At 38.7% G+C, this 18,883-nt stretch overlaps 1 protein-coding gene across 7 annotated transcripts in view; it reads right to left on the bottom strand.

The window, feature by feature from the left end:
- LG01H2orf76 (linkage group 01 C2orf76 homolog) overlaps nt 1-18,883 on the bottom strand; it is a 66,513-nt gene that overhangs the window by 26,292 nt on the left and 21,338 nt on the right. For 5 of the 7 annotated variants that reach the window (XM_074335316.1, XM_019714908.2, XM_019714910.2 and 2 more), the window contains 2 exons: nt 14,309-14,377; nt 12,897-13,041 (listed from right to left, as the gene is read on the bottom strand). In XM_074335316.1, the coding sequence (XP_074191417.1) occupies nt 12,897-13,029 (133 nt within the window). In that variant the 5' untranslated portion in view covers nt 13,030-13,041; nt 14,309-14,377. The other 2 variants (XM_019714911.2, XM_074335332.1) reach the window with 2 other exon arrangements.

Below are 18,883 nucleotides of genomic sequence, written 5' to 3'. Positions count from 1 at the left end.
TCCAATACTTGAAAACCATTGCTTCATATATTTTGCAGAGTTTTTTAGTTGTTTCAAGTAGAAGACTAAGCCCAGTCCCTGTTACTCCACTTTGCCTGAAAGCAAAAATCTTTGGCATATCTATTATAGTCTGGAAATTATTTCCCACTTTGCACTGAGTTTTTCTTTCATTTTATGTTCCCCCTACCTCCCACCCCTTTGAACTTAACTTTGGAATCTAATGCACTTTTACCGAAGAATTCAGGATGTCAGAATTCTGCAAAAAAACAATTTAATATTTCATTATTGGAACGTTCACAAGAAGGTAACCACTAACTTTACTCGTTCATTTAGGTCTCCAAAGAAAGCATCTATCAAGAAATTAATTATTAGAAAAATAAGACAACTTAATAAATATACTGCTGGCATTAGGATGCCACAAAGGAGTTTGAAATGTTGAAACACACATTTGAATATAAAAATCAATCAAGTCTGAAAATTATTAAAATATCAATGGGTTGTAAAATAGTTCCTCACTTCACAGTAAAAGCTCTAAAAATAGAAGCGGTACAGGTTGTAACTTATTATGAGATGCTGGATCTACATTTGAAGGCTTTTAGGAAAGCACAAACACCTAAGGAAAAAATTTACTCACTCAGGGACTAACTAGTATGGGCAAGAACACCAAAGACCGAACCTCAGAACAGGTGCCAACATTCTAACCTGAGAAGGGGTTCTACCAGATGTTATAGTAAGATTTTAATGTTAAACTATATCAGGACGCTTTTTACTTTAACTGTGAAATAATCTAAACATTAAAAAATATGGAGCAAAAATTCATTTAACCCACCAACCAAATTTAACAAATGTTAACATACTATCATAACTGCTTCAGATCCTTTTTTATTAAATAAAACAATATGAATGCAGTTGAAACCTCCTTTCTGTCCTTCCCTAATCCCATCACCCTCCCTTTCTGCAGGTAATTCCTAACTTAAGTTAGTACACTCTCTTCATTGTTATACTCTTATTCCGTAAGTCGTAGCCACAGAGAATAGAGAATTATTTGGTGTTTTAAATTTATAGAGTTAAGTATTTAAACTAAAGAATCTACAGTACATTTTGTAGTACAAACAAGAGAGCATTACCTTAGCACTGTTGCAGGAACAGTCCCTTTGTGATAAGGTGATAATGTGCTGTGACTTTGCTCCTGAGAGGTATTCCTTTCTAAACAAGAAAGGCCTCAGGGAAGTGCTTCCTTACAGAAGAATTCCAGATAATAAATATAGAGGGAATATAGAGTAAGAAAAAATCATGATTTTACAACACCAATGACTGAGGTATAGATCATTCATAGATGCTAAAACCATTAGAAACAAGATACGCAAATAGTCTGAATGTTTATCACTCCATACACTACTTATCAATTAGAAAGATACTTTACAACAGAGAAATCTGGTGGACAGCTTCTTAACCAAATGATTTAAATCTATATCAATAATGCGACAAAGTGACATCAAATGCCTCCTGAGGAGAAACCACCTATATCAGGGGTTAGCAAACTATTTCTGTAAAGGCCAGCTAGTAAATAATTTAGATTTTGTGAGCCATAGTCTCTGTTACAACTACGTGTAGCACACATGATGTGTAAACATATGGGTGTGGCTGAACTCCAGTAAACTTTATGAAAACAGAGGCAGGTCAGATTGGCCCACAGGTTGTACTTTGTCAACCTGCAACCTACAAGGTAATCTTGCCAAAAATGTTTAACCTGAATCTAATCATAAGAAAAAAATCAGACAAACCCAAATTGTGGGATATTCTATAAAACTCTATCCTAAATTTTCCTTAAAAAAAAAAATCAATACAATTAAAGACAAAAGAAGGTAGGGGACTATTCCAAATTAAAAGAGACTAAAAACACATGACATAAAAAGACAGAGGGGAAACTTAAATGCATGTTTCTAAGTGAAAGAAGTCAGTGTGTGAAGAATTCATATTGTATTAGGTTGGTGCAAAAGTAACTGTACTTTAAAAGATTAAATTGCAAAAACCGCAATTACTTTTGCACCAACCTAATATGATTCCAATTATATCGTATTCTGGAAAAAGCAAACTGATAGAGACAGTAAAAAGATCAGTGGTTGTCAGCAGCTTGGTGGGGGATGGTGAGTAGGTGAAGCACAAGAGATTTTTAGGGCAGTGAAACTATTCTGTATGACATTGTAATAGTGGCTACATGACATTCCTTTGTCAAAACACATAGAACTTTACAGCACAGAGTGAACCTTAACATACGCAAAGTAAAAAAAGAAAAACCCTTTAGTAGGTCAGGGGATCCAGGAAAGAATGCAGATGGTGACAAAGGATTCTAGCTGTATTACAAATGTATGAAACAACCTTACTAGAGAGGGTGGACAAAAAGGTGTTGATATAAAAAACTTTGGCAATAAACAGATTTTTGTAAGATTAAGGAAAAAGGAAGTGCACAAAAGTACTCTAGTTAATATCAAGTTTCTTCCCACAGGGTACAAATGAACAACTCTGATACTGCTACACATATATATGGAATTAACAATTAAGTAAATGGATGGAAGATGATGGGAGCCAGCTTTCTCATTGTTCGCATGGGAATGTACAGTTAAGCAAGAGGACGAAGCCAGAATGATCCAAGCGATGATGGATTAGAGTTGGAAACATCAGTAAGAAGTCATGTCTAACATACAGATATAGGTAGTAACATGAAAATATTTATTCGTATGTCTAGATACACTGGTTGATGTATTTCCTTGTTCTGTCAGCTGAGAGGGCCAAAAAGCAATGTCAGCCCAGTAGTAATGAGCACAGCTGGCACCCAGATGTTGGTTTCTAAAGCCACTTTCCAATAAAAGGAACCAGGGCTCCTGGGAGAAAATGACTGATTCTAGGACTGGGACAGGAAATACAGAAGATGAACTCGGAGCATCTTATAGTACCAGAAAGTAAAAAGGAACTAAAAAGACACACACACATACATACATACACACATCACACACACATGTCAAAGGGGCACAGAAGCCAATGGAAAGAGTTTCCAATGGCCAAACAGAAAACAATTTGAGCAACAAAATAAATGAAATCTCCCATGCAGGAGCTCTCCAAGTAAATTACATAAATATTCCACTCCTCCCTCCCTGCTCCTCAACTGTGGACAGTGCAGAGTGACTTCCTTCCAAATGGTCGGGTACAGGTTTCAGTTCAAGATAGTGGCATAAGAAGACCCTAAACTCACCTCCTCCCATGAAGACAACAAATTCACAGCTACATATGTAATAAATTTCCTCTGAAAAGTACCTGAGAGACAGGCAAACAATGCTTCCAGAACAAAAGATAAAGGAGACATCTCAAGAAGGTAGGAGAGGCAGAGACATGGTCTCACCAGGGACCTCACCCCAGGCGTGGTGTCCTGTGCCCAGGAGGAATACAAAAATTATGGAACTCTCCCTTGAGGAGTAAAGAGATTGTGCCTCACACCAGGCACCCAAACCTTGGATCCGGCCACAGTCAGATGTGCCCCCAAAATGTCTGGTTTTGAAAATCCATAGGGATTAAGTCCAGGAGAATCACAGAACTGCAGGGAAAGAGAAACTGCTCTTAAAGGGCCCACTTGCCCTGAGACCCAGCACAAAAGCAACAGTTTGAAAAGTGCCTAGACCGTAAGTGAGAGAGACCCACTTACTAAACTTAGAGCAGCTACTGGAGAGGCAGGAACCTACTGGGTCTTTCTCTGGAGATGAAAACACTGGCAATAGCATTGTTGCAACCTCATTCTAATTTGCTGGTAACGGAGCTGGCAGGCACCATTTTGGTGCCCTCCCACTAGCCTGCTAGCACCAGTGGGTGTGCTCTGCCCCCCTCACGCCACAACTGAGCTAGTCAGTAGCTCAAGCCCCACCCACTTGGCATAGTATCTACACCAAAACCGGATCAGGCGAGTGCCCTGCGCTCCGCCCACGTATTGCAGCAGCCATACTGTAACGAAGCCAGGTGAGCACCCTGTGCTCTGCCCTACCTGCAGGCCAGTCACACCACAACTGAAAGAGGCAAGTGCCCTAAACCCCTCCCACACCACACGGCAGCCATGCCACCATTGGCGATGGGAGCACTCCGCACCCAGCCCATCTGCACCACAGCCACAGCCCCAGCACAGACAGTGGATGCACACAGCTCACACTAGGGGCTCCCTTGAGCGCCTGGCCCTGGTGCCCAGAAGAGATGGAGCTTCTGGGACCCTTGGATCATCTCCTACACAAGACCACTCCCTCAGGACTGGGAGAAGCAGTAATACATACAGATGAACACACAGAGTCAGGCAAAATGAGGAGACAAAGGAATATGTTCCAAACCAAAGAACAAAATAAATCCCCGGAAAAAGACCTTTGTGAAATGAAGATAAGCAACCTACCTGATAAAGAGTTCAAAGTAATGGTCATAAAGATGCGCACCAAAGTTGGGAGAAGAATGGATGAACACTGTGGGAACTTCAACAAAGAGACAGAAAATACAAAAAAAAAAACCAAACAGAAATTATAACTACACTAAAAAAAAAAAAAATACACTAGAGGGGTTCAACAGCAGACTGGATGAAGTTGAAATATGAATCAGTGAGGCAAAACAATGGCACATCCAGACAGAACTGCAAAAATAGAAAAAGAATTTTAAAAAGTGAGGGTATCTTAAGGGACCTCTGGGACAACGTCAAGTGGACAAGGGAGGGCATCATATAATGATAAAAAGGCCAATCCAAGAAATATTTACAACCTCACCTTTGTAAATAATCACACCCAACATAGGAGCACATAAATATATAAAGCAAGCATTAACAAACCTAAAGGAAGAAACTGAAAGCAATACAGTAACAGCAGGGGACTTGAACACCCCACTCATAGCAATGCATAGATCATCCAAACAGAAAATCAGTAAGGAAACGTCAACTTTAAAAAACACTTTAGGGGCAGCCAGTTGGCTCAGGTGGTTAGAGCACAGTGCTCATAACTCCTAGGTTGCCGGTTTGATTCCCACATGGGCCAGTGAGCTGCGCCCTCCACAACTAGATTGGAAAAAACAACTTGACTTGGAGCTGATGGGTCCTGGAAAAACACACTGTTCCCAAATATTCCCCAATTAAAAAAAAAAAAAATCCCCAATAAAAATAAACACAACTCCTATACCAGATGGACTTAATAGATTTATACAGAACATTACATCCAAAAGCATCAGTATACACACTCTTCTCAAATGCACATGGAACATTCTCCAGGATAGAAAAATGTCAGACCACAAAACAAGTCTCAATAAATTAAAGAAGACTGACATCAAATAAAGCATCTTTTCTAACCACTATGGCATGAAACCGAAAATCAGTTACAAGAAGAAAACTTTAAAAACCACAAAAACGTGGAGATTAAACGACATGCTGCTGAACCAATGGGTCACAGAAGAAACCAAGATGGAAATCAAAACACACCTAGAGACAAATATAATAAAAACAGAAATATGGCATGCAAAAATCACTGAGATACAGTATAAGAGGGAAGTTCACAGCAATATAGGCCTACCTCAAGAAACAAGAAAAATCTCAAATAAACAATCTACTCTTGCACCTAAAGGGACTAAAAAAAGAAGCACAAAGCCCAAAGTTAGCAGAAAGAAATAATAAAGATCAGAGTAGAAATAAATAAAACAGAGACTAAAAAGACAATAGAAAAGATCAATGAAACTAAAAGCTGGTACAGCCAAAGACAAAATTGACAAACCTTACTTAGACTAACCAAGATAAATAAGGGAGGGGGCTCAAATAAATACAATCAGAAATGAAAGAGAAGTTACAACTAATACCACAAAACTGCAAAGGATCATAAGAGACTCTTATGAACAATTTTATGCCAACAAATTAGACAACCTAGAAGAAACAGATAAATTCCTAGAAACATACAATCTTCTAGGACTAAATCATGAAGAAATAGAAACCCTGAATAGATAGATTACTAATAAGGAGATTGAATTAGTAATCAAAAACCTCCCAAGAAACAAAAGTCCAGGACCAGACAGCTTCACTGGTGAATTCTTCCAAACATTTAAAGAAGAATTAACACCTATCCATCTCCAACTCTTCAAAAAACAAACAAAAAAACTGAAGATGAAGGTGCCAGTACGTGCAGATCCAAGGAATGGCCCTAAGACAAAATCTACTTCTGTAAGCAGAGGGCAGGAAAAGACTGAAGAAATATGCTGGCCACTCTCGCCTGGTAATTAAGAGTTTATTACGGGAAACTTACATATGACATATGTCTTGGGCGGCTGCAAGATGGAATGGATCCTCACTCCACTTGGCAGGTGCCAAAGAATTAACTGGTAAAGAGGGAAAATAGTCATTGGTACTAGTATATGAATACTACCAGGTATGGGAAATGACTTTACATGCTTGACCAGGTCAAGACAACAACCTGTTCCAGGAATAACACATAGTAGGAGACAAGGGAGGGGGCTCATTTATATCAGAATGAACAACAATTACGATGAGACAGTTTCAAAGGGAGGGGTTGCAGCAAGCAACCTCCATTCTGGCCTGCGTCCAGCTTACGGGACAGACCGTGGTTGTGTCATGGAACAGTCTCTCCTCCACAGAAAAAATGCTCCACAGAAAAATGACATTTCACCAAGTCAGCATTACCCTGACAGCAAAACCAAACGAGGACATCACAAAAAAGAAAATTACAGACCAATATTCTCGATTAACATAGATGCAAAAGTCCTCAACAAAATACTGCCAAAATGAATTCAGCAATATATTAAAAGGATCGTACAACCACAATCAAGTGGATTTGGTGGATGCAAGGATGTTCCAATATCTGCAAATCAATCAATGTGATACACATTAATAAAATGAAAGAAAAATCATATGATCATCTCAATAGAAGCAAAAAAAGCATTTGAGGGGGCAGCCAGATGGCTCAGTTGGTTAGAGAGTGAGTTCTGAACAACAGGGTTGCCGGTTCGATTCCCACATGGGCCAGTGAGTTGCACCCTCCACAACTAGTTTGAAGATAAAGAGCTGCCACTGAGCTGCCAGAGGGGTTGTCTGATGGCTCAGTTGGTTGCAGCACGAGCTCTTAACAAGATTGCCTGTTCAATTCCCGCATAGGATGGTGGGCTGCGCCCCCTGCAACTAAGATTGCAAACTGTGACTGGACTTGGAGCTGAGCTGCGCCCTCCACAACTAGACTGAAGAACAATGACTTGGAGCTGATGGGCCCTGAAGAAGCACACTGTTCCCCAAAATACCCCAATAAAAATTTTTTTTAAAAAGCATTTGATAAAATTCAACATCTAAAATTCAACTACCCAAAGCAATCTACAGATTCAATGCAATCCCTATCAAAATTCCAAGGGCATACCTCACAGAACTAGAATAAGTCTAGAATTTATATAGAATCACAAAAGATCCTACATAGACAAAGCAATCTTGAGAAAGAAGAATAAAATTGGAAGTGTCATGCGCCCTGATTTCAAACTATACTACAAAGCTATAGTAATCAAAACAGTACGGTATTGAAACAAAAACATGCACACAGACCAATGTAACAGAACTGAGAGCCCAGAAATAAGCCCATACATATATGGATAATTAATATATAACATAGGAGCCAAGAATTTTTAGTATCCTAGAAGTATGTGATCCTAAAATAGAAGAAAAGACAGGTAAAAACTAAGGAAACCTGAACAAACTATGGACTTTCGTTAATAATGCATCAATACTGGTTCATTAATTGCAACAAATGAATATAAGATGGTAAAGGGAAAACTGTGGTGGGGAGCATTAGACATAAAGAAATATATAAAATAAAAAGCTATAAAGAAAATATTTCTAAGTATTCTAGTATTCACCCAATAAAATAGACTGCTTTACAAAGTAACTTATCACCAGGAGTAACTTTGAATTGGAAGGTTTGACAAAAATCTCACAGCTTCCCTCTTTTTCACAGGTGAGGTGATTTGATATTTAGAAGCAAGATCTGAAGTTCTGAAGTATTACGATGTATTCAAATGCCTCCAAATCAAAGAAACAATGAAATGTCTTATAGCTAATTGGTTCGTATAGTATTCTGAATCTAGAGAAGTAGGCGTCTATATAAGGTACTGTTACCCAGTGACAGGCCTGCAGGGCCTGCCTGAAGGTCTAAGAGGCCTGACTGAACCTCTCCCCAGCTCTAAGTCTATCTCTGAGAACACTAAACAGTTGAGAACTTATCAAGACTAGCTGAAACCAACCAAAACAAAAATGACGGTCTAAATGATCTCCAAAAGATTTTAAAGCTCATTATAATATAATCCTCATGCTAAATAACACACCTACCAGTGGCATGACTGTTGACAACTGCACGACAACAGCGGAAGAAACCATAAACAAACAAAAACACGGTGGAATCTTGATTCCAAGAGAGATCCGCTGCCCTTTTCCCCAGAAAACCCATGAATATTCCTCCTCCCTATTTACCTAAATCTCCCCTTCATTTCTACTATCCTTCCTTTCCACTGCTAAGGGGTGAGAAGTTGATCTGAGAGCTGGGCTCTAGCATCTCCATTCTCTGACTATAGAATAAATGCTTGCCCTGTTAACACTCACTTGCAGTCTTGTAATGTCACTTTGTGACAGCACGGGGGTGGAGGTGGGGTGGGGGGAGGGGGGCGTAAGGGGAAGAACCCTGCTTGGGATCCTCGAAAAGGGACTTTCATCCCCTATAAACAAGAATATATGGTTCATCTGTGATAAGAATATCTGATTAACATCCATTCTCCATGTGTCAACAACAGGTTTTATTTTATTTATTTACTTATTTATTTTTTATTTATTATACTTATATATTCATATATAAGTACAATCTTACATTTATACAATTTTAGGTTTTAATGGCATGATATTGTGGTACAGTGATTCTCACTGGAGAATGCATCAGATTTAACCAAAGTTTCTTGGCTGAGGGAGAAATACATATAATTGTGTCAGGTAACTAGGTTAAGCTATAGATAGCAAAAAGTGACTATAAGAAAAGAATAATTAGAAAGGCAAGAAGGCATTTAAAATAACCCCAAAAGATCGTTCATCACAATGACCATTTATAGCTGTGTGAAAAATTCACTATGCCACAATGTCAAATCATCCTTCTAGCTTTCAATGTTCAAAACACTAGAGCAAGATGAACAAAACTCAAGGACTCTTTTGACACAATGAATCCATTTACTTCAGAGGTCACACTTAAGCATGTGAGAAAGTAGAGAAAAATAAAGAGGCAAGTTATGTAGCGTTTAAGAGTCCATCCTGTACTGCCCGGATTGAAAGGCCGCTTTGCCTTTCATCAGCCATGTAATCTCAGGCAAGTGTCTTAACCTCTCTGTTCCTTAGTTGTTTTTTTTACCTGTAAACTGAATAACAGTTCCTAATTTAGAGGGATGCTGTGAGGGTGAGATGAGATAATCTAGTTAATGTTCTTAGCACAGCACATGACACATAGTGATTTCACTATGGTGTTTACTTCAAAAATTCCACAGTATGAAACTGTTTGGTCTCTGTTATGTCCTCGGTTCATGAAAGGTAAACGTGTGGTCCATCAATCATTCAGAGCCCCGCCATACCTCAAATCAGATGACAACGATAGGTTTGGGCACAGATCCCACAACTCAAAAAAGTCTGTACCCCAAAAGTTTACTTTTCAGTCTTTGGAACACATTTCCCACATGTAACAATTGAAACAAGTAGCGGTTAAATTATTACTAACACAGGTGAAAGACGAGAGCAGGCAGGGCTGAGCAGCTATAAGGTTGGTGCAAAAGTTATTGCAGTTTAACAGGTTAAAAATAATTGCCAAAGCCGCAATCACTTTTGCACCAGCCTAATAGGTGCGCTCTGAACCGCTGCGCTAAGCGGCAGGCCTTCTGTGGCTCCTGGGAAGAGAAGAACACAGTGACCCTGGGAAGAACACATCGCTCCCTGCCACTGCAACAGCGTGGAGATTACATTGCATTCTCAAGGACTTCAAGAACCACTTATTCTGCACTGTACCAAGAACGTCACAGCACTTACAGTATTGACACGAAAACACCCTAATGCATAACGCACATAAAGATTTGAAAAGAAAAAATGTAGGGATTTGTTATTTCAAAATGCAAATATGATATCCTTTCAAAAGTGGGACACTCTGTAATTGGTATTATAATATCTTAGCACCAACTCTCAATCTCCCCCTAACAATTAAGAACACAGTAATAAAAATATATACTCTAATGTAAGCCTGTAGTTACTTTAAGAAATAATTATGTTCTTCTAATGAAATCCTTTATAGTCACTACCAAGTAAACTTAGCTAATCTGTCTTCTCTACAGGTCTATGTAACTCACTCACTCCCTCCTCAGGTAACACACATCAGTAAAACGACCCAAAATTAAAACAAAAAAAGAAAGAAAGAAAGAAAAGGTGAGGGAGAAGAGTTTAGAAATTTACAAAGTCCGTCAAGAAGTAAAACGTCAAGGATTCACAGTTTTAGAAGTTAGCTATACACACTTACGCTGCACATATATCAACCAGGATCTTGGTTTCCCAATACCATTCTCCAGTAACTGGATCAGAGCGAATGGCTGATCCCAGGACTGGAGCAGGGAAAGAACAGGACACATCTGGAACACCTGGTTGTACCAAAAAGTAAGGAGGTGCTCAAAGAATGATGAGGTCAGATTTAAGGGGGTTACCTCAGGCCAAAACAAGAACAATTAGAGCATCAAAATAAATAATGATCATAGAGAATTATAATCCTTTCAATAAAGTAAGCATCCATAAGTCCACAGTGATATAAACAAGTGTTTAAATAAATGGATTGGGGTGGGGCAGAAAGCTCTCCCTTACTGTAGAAAAACAAGTAACTCATAAAAGAATGATGGAATAAGAAAAATCACCATTTGCCAATCATAATTGATTCAGGCAAGAATCATCAAAGATTGCTAAATTAGTAGATAAAAGTTTAAGAATAACAGGATATTCACATACATAGTCTCAGAATATACCCATACAAGCTACTTTTCAATTAAATTGAAACTTACATAGGAGAAACCTGGCAGACACCACCTTAACCAACCAAAATTCCCACAGCCAGTAATGGGGCTAGTGGACAGCAGCGCTTCTTGGTATATGCACTGAGAAGTCAGCATCACTTCTATGATTTCTCTGCCAAAAGGCATAACCTAAATCCAATAGTGAGAAGACATCAGAAAAACCCACCTGAGCCGCACTCTACAGAATAACTGGCCTGTACCATTCAAAATTGCCAATGTGATGAAATACAATAAAAAACTCCAGACTGAAGAAATTAATTTCAGATTAAAGGGACTGAACATATGACCTTGTTTTCTTTTGTTACAAAAAGACCTTACTGGGGGCCGGCCTGGTGGCTCAGGCAGTTAGAGCTCCGTGCTCCTACTACGAAGCTGCCAGTTCGATTCCCACATGGGCCAGTGGGCTTGAGCTCCCGGATGGCTCAGTTGGTTGGAGCGCATCCTCTCAACCACAAGGTTGCTGGTTCGACTCCCGCAAGGGATGGTGGGCTGTGCCCCCTGCAACTAGCAACGGCAACTGGACCTGGAGCTGAGCTGCACCCTCCACAACTAAGATTGAAAGGACAACAACTTGACTTGGAAAAAGTCCTGGAAGTACACACTGTTCCCCAAAAAAGTCCTGTTCCCCTTCCCCAATGAAATATTAAAAAAAAAAAAAAAAAAAAAGAACTTATTGGGACAATTAAAATTGCAATAAAATCTGCACATTAGATAATAGCATTGTTTCAATGTTAAGTTCCTGGTTTTCATCACTGTGCTGTAATTATGTAGGAGCATGCCTTGTGTTTAGGAAGTACACACTGACATACTTAGAGGTAAAGGGGAATCACATCAGCAACATACTTCTAAGTGGTTTGGAAAGGAAAAAAAAAATGGGAAAGGTGAGTAAGAGACAAAAGGAAGAGAAAAAGGTGGGGGTGGGGGATAAAACAAATATAACAAAATGTTGACATTTGGGAATCTGTGGAAAAACCATCCAGGAATTCTTTGTCCTCTTTTCGCAACATTTCTGTGTCTGAAATTATGTCAAAGTAAAAAATAATAATAAGTTGGATATAAAGTGACACATTTGTCAAAACTCATGGAACAGTCCACTAAGATTTGTACATTACATTGTGTATAAATTACACTTCAGTGAATATAATGAATGCTTATTCTAGATGTTTTATCAAATGTTGATGATTAGAACACTTCAACAATTAAAAACAGAGGTTAGAAACCCACCAAGGACCTATCAAAATGAAGTTAACTTCATGCCTACTGTTTTCAAGCTCACAAGGATACACTGGCACCAGCCAGGCTGGTCGCCGTTTCTGTGACCACAGGGACCGACCGCTCTCACCATTTCCTGGCTGTACAGACAGAGGCCCGCCACCTTCCTCCCACACTCCCCATGAGGTCCTGGGTGTGCTCAGCCAGGTAACACACTTATCTACACTACACTCCCTTATTAATCAACCTCCAAATGCATAAGCCTGTTACCAGTAAACCTAGACCTTAAATGTTTTAATTAAAGAGAGAGAGAGAGAGAGAGAGAGAGAGAGAGAGAGAGAGAGAGAGAGAGAAGGCAGACGTGGTGTAACGTCCCTCATGAGGGTACACATGGCTAAGAGAGCCCTGGGGAGACATCTCTGCTGATGCCAAGGCCAGCCTAGCACGTGGCTTACAACCTTGATTAATACCTTTCAAAGTATTTTTAAAAGATGACGATCAGTGTAATCACCAACCGATTTTTCAAACTATTAATAAGACAACATGACCAAGGTGTCTCATACCTTGCTTTAGAAATACTATAAATTCCTTTACAGTTTGGTCCAAATTAACTCCATGATATACCACAGGTTTGAAATTGCGATGCTCAAATGAACGAATGAGGCGAACTGTGATGGTCACTTCTTCGGAAGCCATGGAAAGAAACTCCTGCGGCAAGGGACACAAGAACAGGGTAAATAGCATCAACTCACAGTTCTCCACAAGCCTGCATTTCCGCCATCAGCCCATCTCTCCCACACTGTCTGACAGAGTCCCCACACCAAGGCCAGGTTCCGGGGTACCCACAGGGGGCCCACGGTTACTTCCACTATGACATGGACAGTTCTGTCACTGCTGTTCTGATGTTCTGGCGGAAAACTGACAGAAGGACACAGAAGATGAACACCAGTGACATGTTGGAGGGGATGTTTGAGGACAAGTGGGGGTTGCCAAACACAGATACAGGGCATATACACATCCGCTTTGCACTGCTATGCCAGTGGTCTCCTCACTGGGCCCTGGGAGGAAGTATGTTTATAGCAGAGTCAACTATCAACAGTTCACATTTTAATTTCACGAATGCTGGCAGATTTCAGTGTTAATTACCATGTTTCCCCGAAAATAAAACGTAGCCAGATAATCAGCTCTAATGCGTCTTTTGGAGCAAAAATTAGTATAAGACCCGGTCTTATTTTACTATAAGACCGGGTCTTATATTAATTTTTGCTCCAAAAGACGCATTAGAGTTGATTGTCCGGCTAGGTCTTATTTTTGGGGACACACAGTATATACCATCGTATTAAACATCTTTCACACTATTGTTTAACGTATGTTTATTTCATCCCTAAACTATGTGCTATATACCAGGTGTTAATGTTATCTCATTTAATTCTATCACCAAACCATGAGTTATAGTCATTTTAAGGATGAGGAAACAGACTTAGAGAGATTGCACAAATTGCCCAAGGTCATAAAGCTGATACACATGAAGACAGGATTCAAGCATCAATTTAATTCCAAAGTCCATGCTCTTTCTAATATACTATCAGAAAATCACCCCAAGCTATTTCCTCCAAAAAAAAAATCTGCAAAGTTGCCAATGCTTTAAAGATACAATTATGGTATATTACTAACTAGCAGTAACTACTTCATGCTACTTTCAGCTTACATACAACTTTCAGCCATAAAAAACTATGAGTACTAAGAAAACAATACCTGTAATACTAATAAACATAAGATGTCCAACCTCACTATTATCAGAGGAATTCAAAATAACAATGAGATATATCACTTATCAAAATGACAAAAAGTCTGACAATACCTAGTCCTGGCGAGAGTGTAGAACATTGAGAATTTAATCAGTGAAGGTGGGCATCCAAATGGTAGTAATTTGGAGATGATTGGCAATGTTTAGTGAAGCTGAAGATGTACATACCTTTCGATCTAGCAGTTTCACTCATAAGTAGGTACCCCACGGAATCTCTCTCCTATGTGCACAGGAGAACTGTAAAAGAACATTCATAGTGACATTATTTGTTAATTGCAAAAACTGGAAACAACTAAATGTCATCAAAGGAGAAGAGATAACTGTGGATAGTACAAACAATAAAAATGAATGGACTGGAACTATACACATCAATACAGATGTATCTTAAAAATATTATGGTGAATGGAAAAAAAAGCTAACTGAAGAATCCGAGTACACTACCATTTATACAAAGTTCAGAACCATAGTCCTTGTTATGTTATGTTTAAAAGGAGATAATTAGTTATCTCTGAGGCAAAGGAAGAATTATGCAAGTAGGGAGAAGAACACAAGTGCTTGATTATACTAGTAGTATTTTATTCTTAGGCAGGATGTTAGATATATAGATAGGATATAATATTTTATGCCTTTTAGTGTGTCTGGAATATTTCATAACAGATACCAACAAGCCACATTAATTTGGCCTAGAAATTCTCTCCAAATCATAGAATGCTTAAACAAATATTTTACTAGGTTTGAGAGAATATACAGCACATTATGTATGGAAATCAAAGGTTCAAATTGTTTTAATACATAAAATAATTTGTAATTATAATTAGTATACTGTTTATAATTAAATGAGTGGTGCCTAAGGAACTGAATATTTGCTCTCTAATAAGGTAAGGATTTACTTTATAATCTTGTTTGGTGGTTAATGAGCTTAAATTAACGTATCTTTTGATAATCCCAACATTAGCTACTACGCTATTTGTTATTAAATCTGGTTTACGAGGTTCCCCCCAAATTTTGATCCTAGAATCTACAACATAGTAGCAGTTCAGCAGACATCTACAAAATTACAATTAAAACAGACTGAAGCACTTGATAAAGAATATCTCTTTGGTTGCTAGAAGGGATGGAAATTGGCAGGATGGGTGAGAATGATGAAGCGAATAGAAGTACAAATTGGTCATCACAAAACAGTCATGGGGACGTGACATACAGGATGGGGAATACAGTCAATAATATTGTAAAAGCTACGTACAGTGTTCGATGGGCACTAGACTTATAGGGGGATCACTTCATAATTATCTAATGCCTAACCACTACACTGTACACCTGAAACTAAAATAATACTGAATGTCACCTGTAATTAAAAAATATATAGTCACGGGATGTAAAGTATAGCATAGGGAATATAGTCAATGGTATTGGAATAGCTATGTAGTGTCAGATGGGTAGTAGACTTGAGGGGTTATCACTTTGTGAGGGGTGTAAATGTCTAATCACTATGTTGGTTTGTATACCTGAAACTAATTTTAAATATTTTTTAAATGTATCTCTTGAGAAAGGGGTATTATAAAAGAATTCTGTATTTCAGAAGCAGTTTTAACAGCTATGTTAAAATTACGACCACTTCTTCCTCCTCACCTAGCCCCCAAAACAACAAAGACACCCTCCAAAACACACACACACACACAGGCTGGGGAGGCTAGAATGCAGTGCCAGTCCCCACAGAGGTAAGAGCTGGACAGATCTAACTTAAATGTCAACTCTACCTCTTACCCACAACACACACTGGGATCTCACGTAGTACGAGCTCAGCAAATAGTTGCTGCTTTTATCGTCTCCTTAGGACAAAATAGGTTTGGGCATAAAGACAGCTCATATAGGCAGCAGGTAAAAATACCAGATGCCCAGGTACAATGAAACACATCACAAATTTCTAGCCACAGAGGCCAGGCAGGCTCACTCACGCATGCCTTATGAAACTGCTTTACAATTTACAGGTGTGTTTTTTTCACTTAATAAAAAGCTGCCCAAATGTTACACTTAAATAGCTGAGGTTTTCAATTTTTTTTTTTTTTTAAGATTTTATTGGGGAAGGGGAACAGGACTTTATTGGGGAACAGTGCGTACTTCCAGGACTTTTTCCAAGTCAAGTTGTTGTCCTTTCAATCTTAGTTGTGGAGGGCGCAGCTCAGCTCCAGGTCCAGTTGCTGTTGTTAGTTGCAGGGGGCGCAGCCCACCATCCATTGTGAGTGTTGAACTGGCAACCTCATGGTTTAGAGGATGCGCTCCAACCCACTGAGCCATCCAGGCGCTCAGCGACAACTCAGCTCAAGGTGCCGTGTTCAATCTTAGTTGCAGGGGGCACTGCCCACCATCCCTTGCGGGAGTTGAGGAGTCAAACCAGCAACCTTGTGGTTGAGAGCCCACTGACCCATGCGGGAATTGAACCGGCTCGGTGTTAGGAGCACGGAGCTCCAACTGCCTGAGCCACCAGGTGGGCCGCAAGGTTTTCAATTTAAAATTCCAAATTTGCATTAATATCTAAGTTTGGTCAACAATACATTGTCATCTTCATCAGAAATTTGTTCTCACTTATACTCAGTAACTAAAAAGAACAGATACTATCAGAAGGAAAGAAATCATTATCTAATTTTAGCCTCAGGATTGTGGGAACTACAGTTTGTTAGTTAAGGGAGGCAGACATACCAAAGAGACAGATTAGAAACCTAAAACTACAGATTATAACATGTGACATTTCCCCAGAAGTTTTGACCTACTTTTAAAAAAGTGAATTTGATCAAGTTTAAAAGGCATTCTTCAAATGAAGGGACACAGAAACCAAAAACAATATACTTTAGGGGTAAATTAATAAAAACTATCCAAAGACATAAACAGATTTGAATAAATGAAATGATAGACCACGTTCTAACTTATGAAGGCTCCAAATTGTAAATAAATCAATTCTCCCTGAATTAATCTATGAATTGAATAAAATTTCCATCAAAATGTAAAAGGGTAATTTGGGGAACTTGTCTCAAATGTTCCTAAAACCCATCTGGAAGAATAAATTTGTGAACTTAGCAAAGTCATAAAAGACGAAGAGGGACCAGCAGCACCAGTTGTTAACACACATAAAACAACAGTCGGACATACTAGTAACACATGGGTGAGCTTGTGTGGTTTTCATCTATTTACAAAATCCAGTAACAGAAACTTTAAAGGACATTAAGCTATAGCAATTTAAGCTGTGATTCTGAAGTAGGAGTAGACTGACAAATCCATGGAGCACAACACAAAACTCAGAAACAGACACAAGATTAGAGAATTTAGTTTAAAAGTGGCATTTCACATTAGTGGGGAAAAGGCAGTTTATTTAATAAATGGCATTGGGAAAATTGGTCAGACATTTGGAAAAAAGTAATGCAGGATTTTCACTTCATTCCTTATATACAAACCATATGTAGAACAAATATTTAAATTTAATTATAAAATAATAGAGAGGAACCAGAAAAATGGGTACATATTTTTATAATCTTAATGTAGGAAAGGCCTTTCTAAGCAAACAAAAATCAGTAATCATCAATAAAACGGTTGAGGGCCAGCCCGGTGGCTCAGGCTGTTGGAGCTCCATGTTCCTAACACAGAAGGCTGCGGGTTTGATTCCCACATGGGCCAGTGGGCTCTCAACCACAAGGTTGTAGGTTCAACTCCTCGACTCCTACAAAGGATGGTGGGCTCCGCCCCCTGCAACTAACAACGGCAACTGGACCTGGAGCTGAGCTGGACCTGGAGCTGAGCTGCATCCTCCACAACTAAGATTGAAAGGACAACAACTTGACTTGGAAAAAGTCCTGGAAATACATACTGTTCCCCAATAAAGTTCTGTTAAAAAAATAAAATAAAAAGGTTGATAGGTATAACAACATAAAAATGTAAAAAAAGACCAATATGCTAATAGAATTGGTGGGTAAAGGTAACTGGCTAAATTTTTAAAAAGTTAATAATGTGAAAAGATGATCAACTTTACTAGCAACTAAAGAATTGCATAGAGAAACAGTAAGATATCAATTTTGCCATAAGATTTGTAAAATTCTGGGACAGCCGGATGGCTCAGTTGGTTAGAGCGCGGTGCTCTTAATAACAAGGTTGCTGGTTCGATACCCTCATGGGCCACTGAGAGCTGCACCCTGCACAACTAGACTGAATAAAAAAATAACTAAATAAGTTTATAAAAACAAACAAAAAGAGATTTGTAAAATTCTAAAAAATAAAAACTGGCTAAGCCAGTTTTTTCAATGAGGTGGAGAAAAATATTTTTATGTACTACTACTAAGAACATAAAATGGTACAGTCTTTCTGGAGAGGAGTAGGGTAATTTGTATTAAAATTATAAATTTGTCTGTCCTTTGACACGGCAATTTCTCTTCCACTGATTTATCCTGAGAAGATAAATGACATCAAATGTTTTAAAAATCCATGAGTGCAGAATGATACTTTTTAAAAAGCCAATTAATCACTCTGGAAGCTAAAGGGCATGTATTTGTTTTTCTGAAAATTGGTTTACCAGGACAGGAGGGGGCAATGAAATGAGAAAAGTAAACAAATGTTTTATGCTTTTCTTATATTGACTGTATTTCAAGGTTACCAAATAGCTGACAAAGAAAGTTCTTCTTTATAGAAGAATTATAGCTAAAAAACACTGAAAGAATGACAGAATTTAAAAATCACAATTTCTGTACCTATCAGAATGGC

Source organism: Rhinolophus sinicus, linkage group LG01 (genome assembly GCF_036562045.2).
Source record: "Rhinolophus sinicus isolate RSC01 linkage group LG01, ASM3656204v1, whole genome shotgun sequence".
Lineage (NCBI taxonomy): Eukaryota > Metazoa > Chordata > Mammalia > Chiroptera > Rhinolophidae > Rhinolophus > Rhinolophus sinicus.
This window is presented reverse-complemented; position numbering and strand designations above follow the sequence as displayed.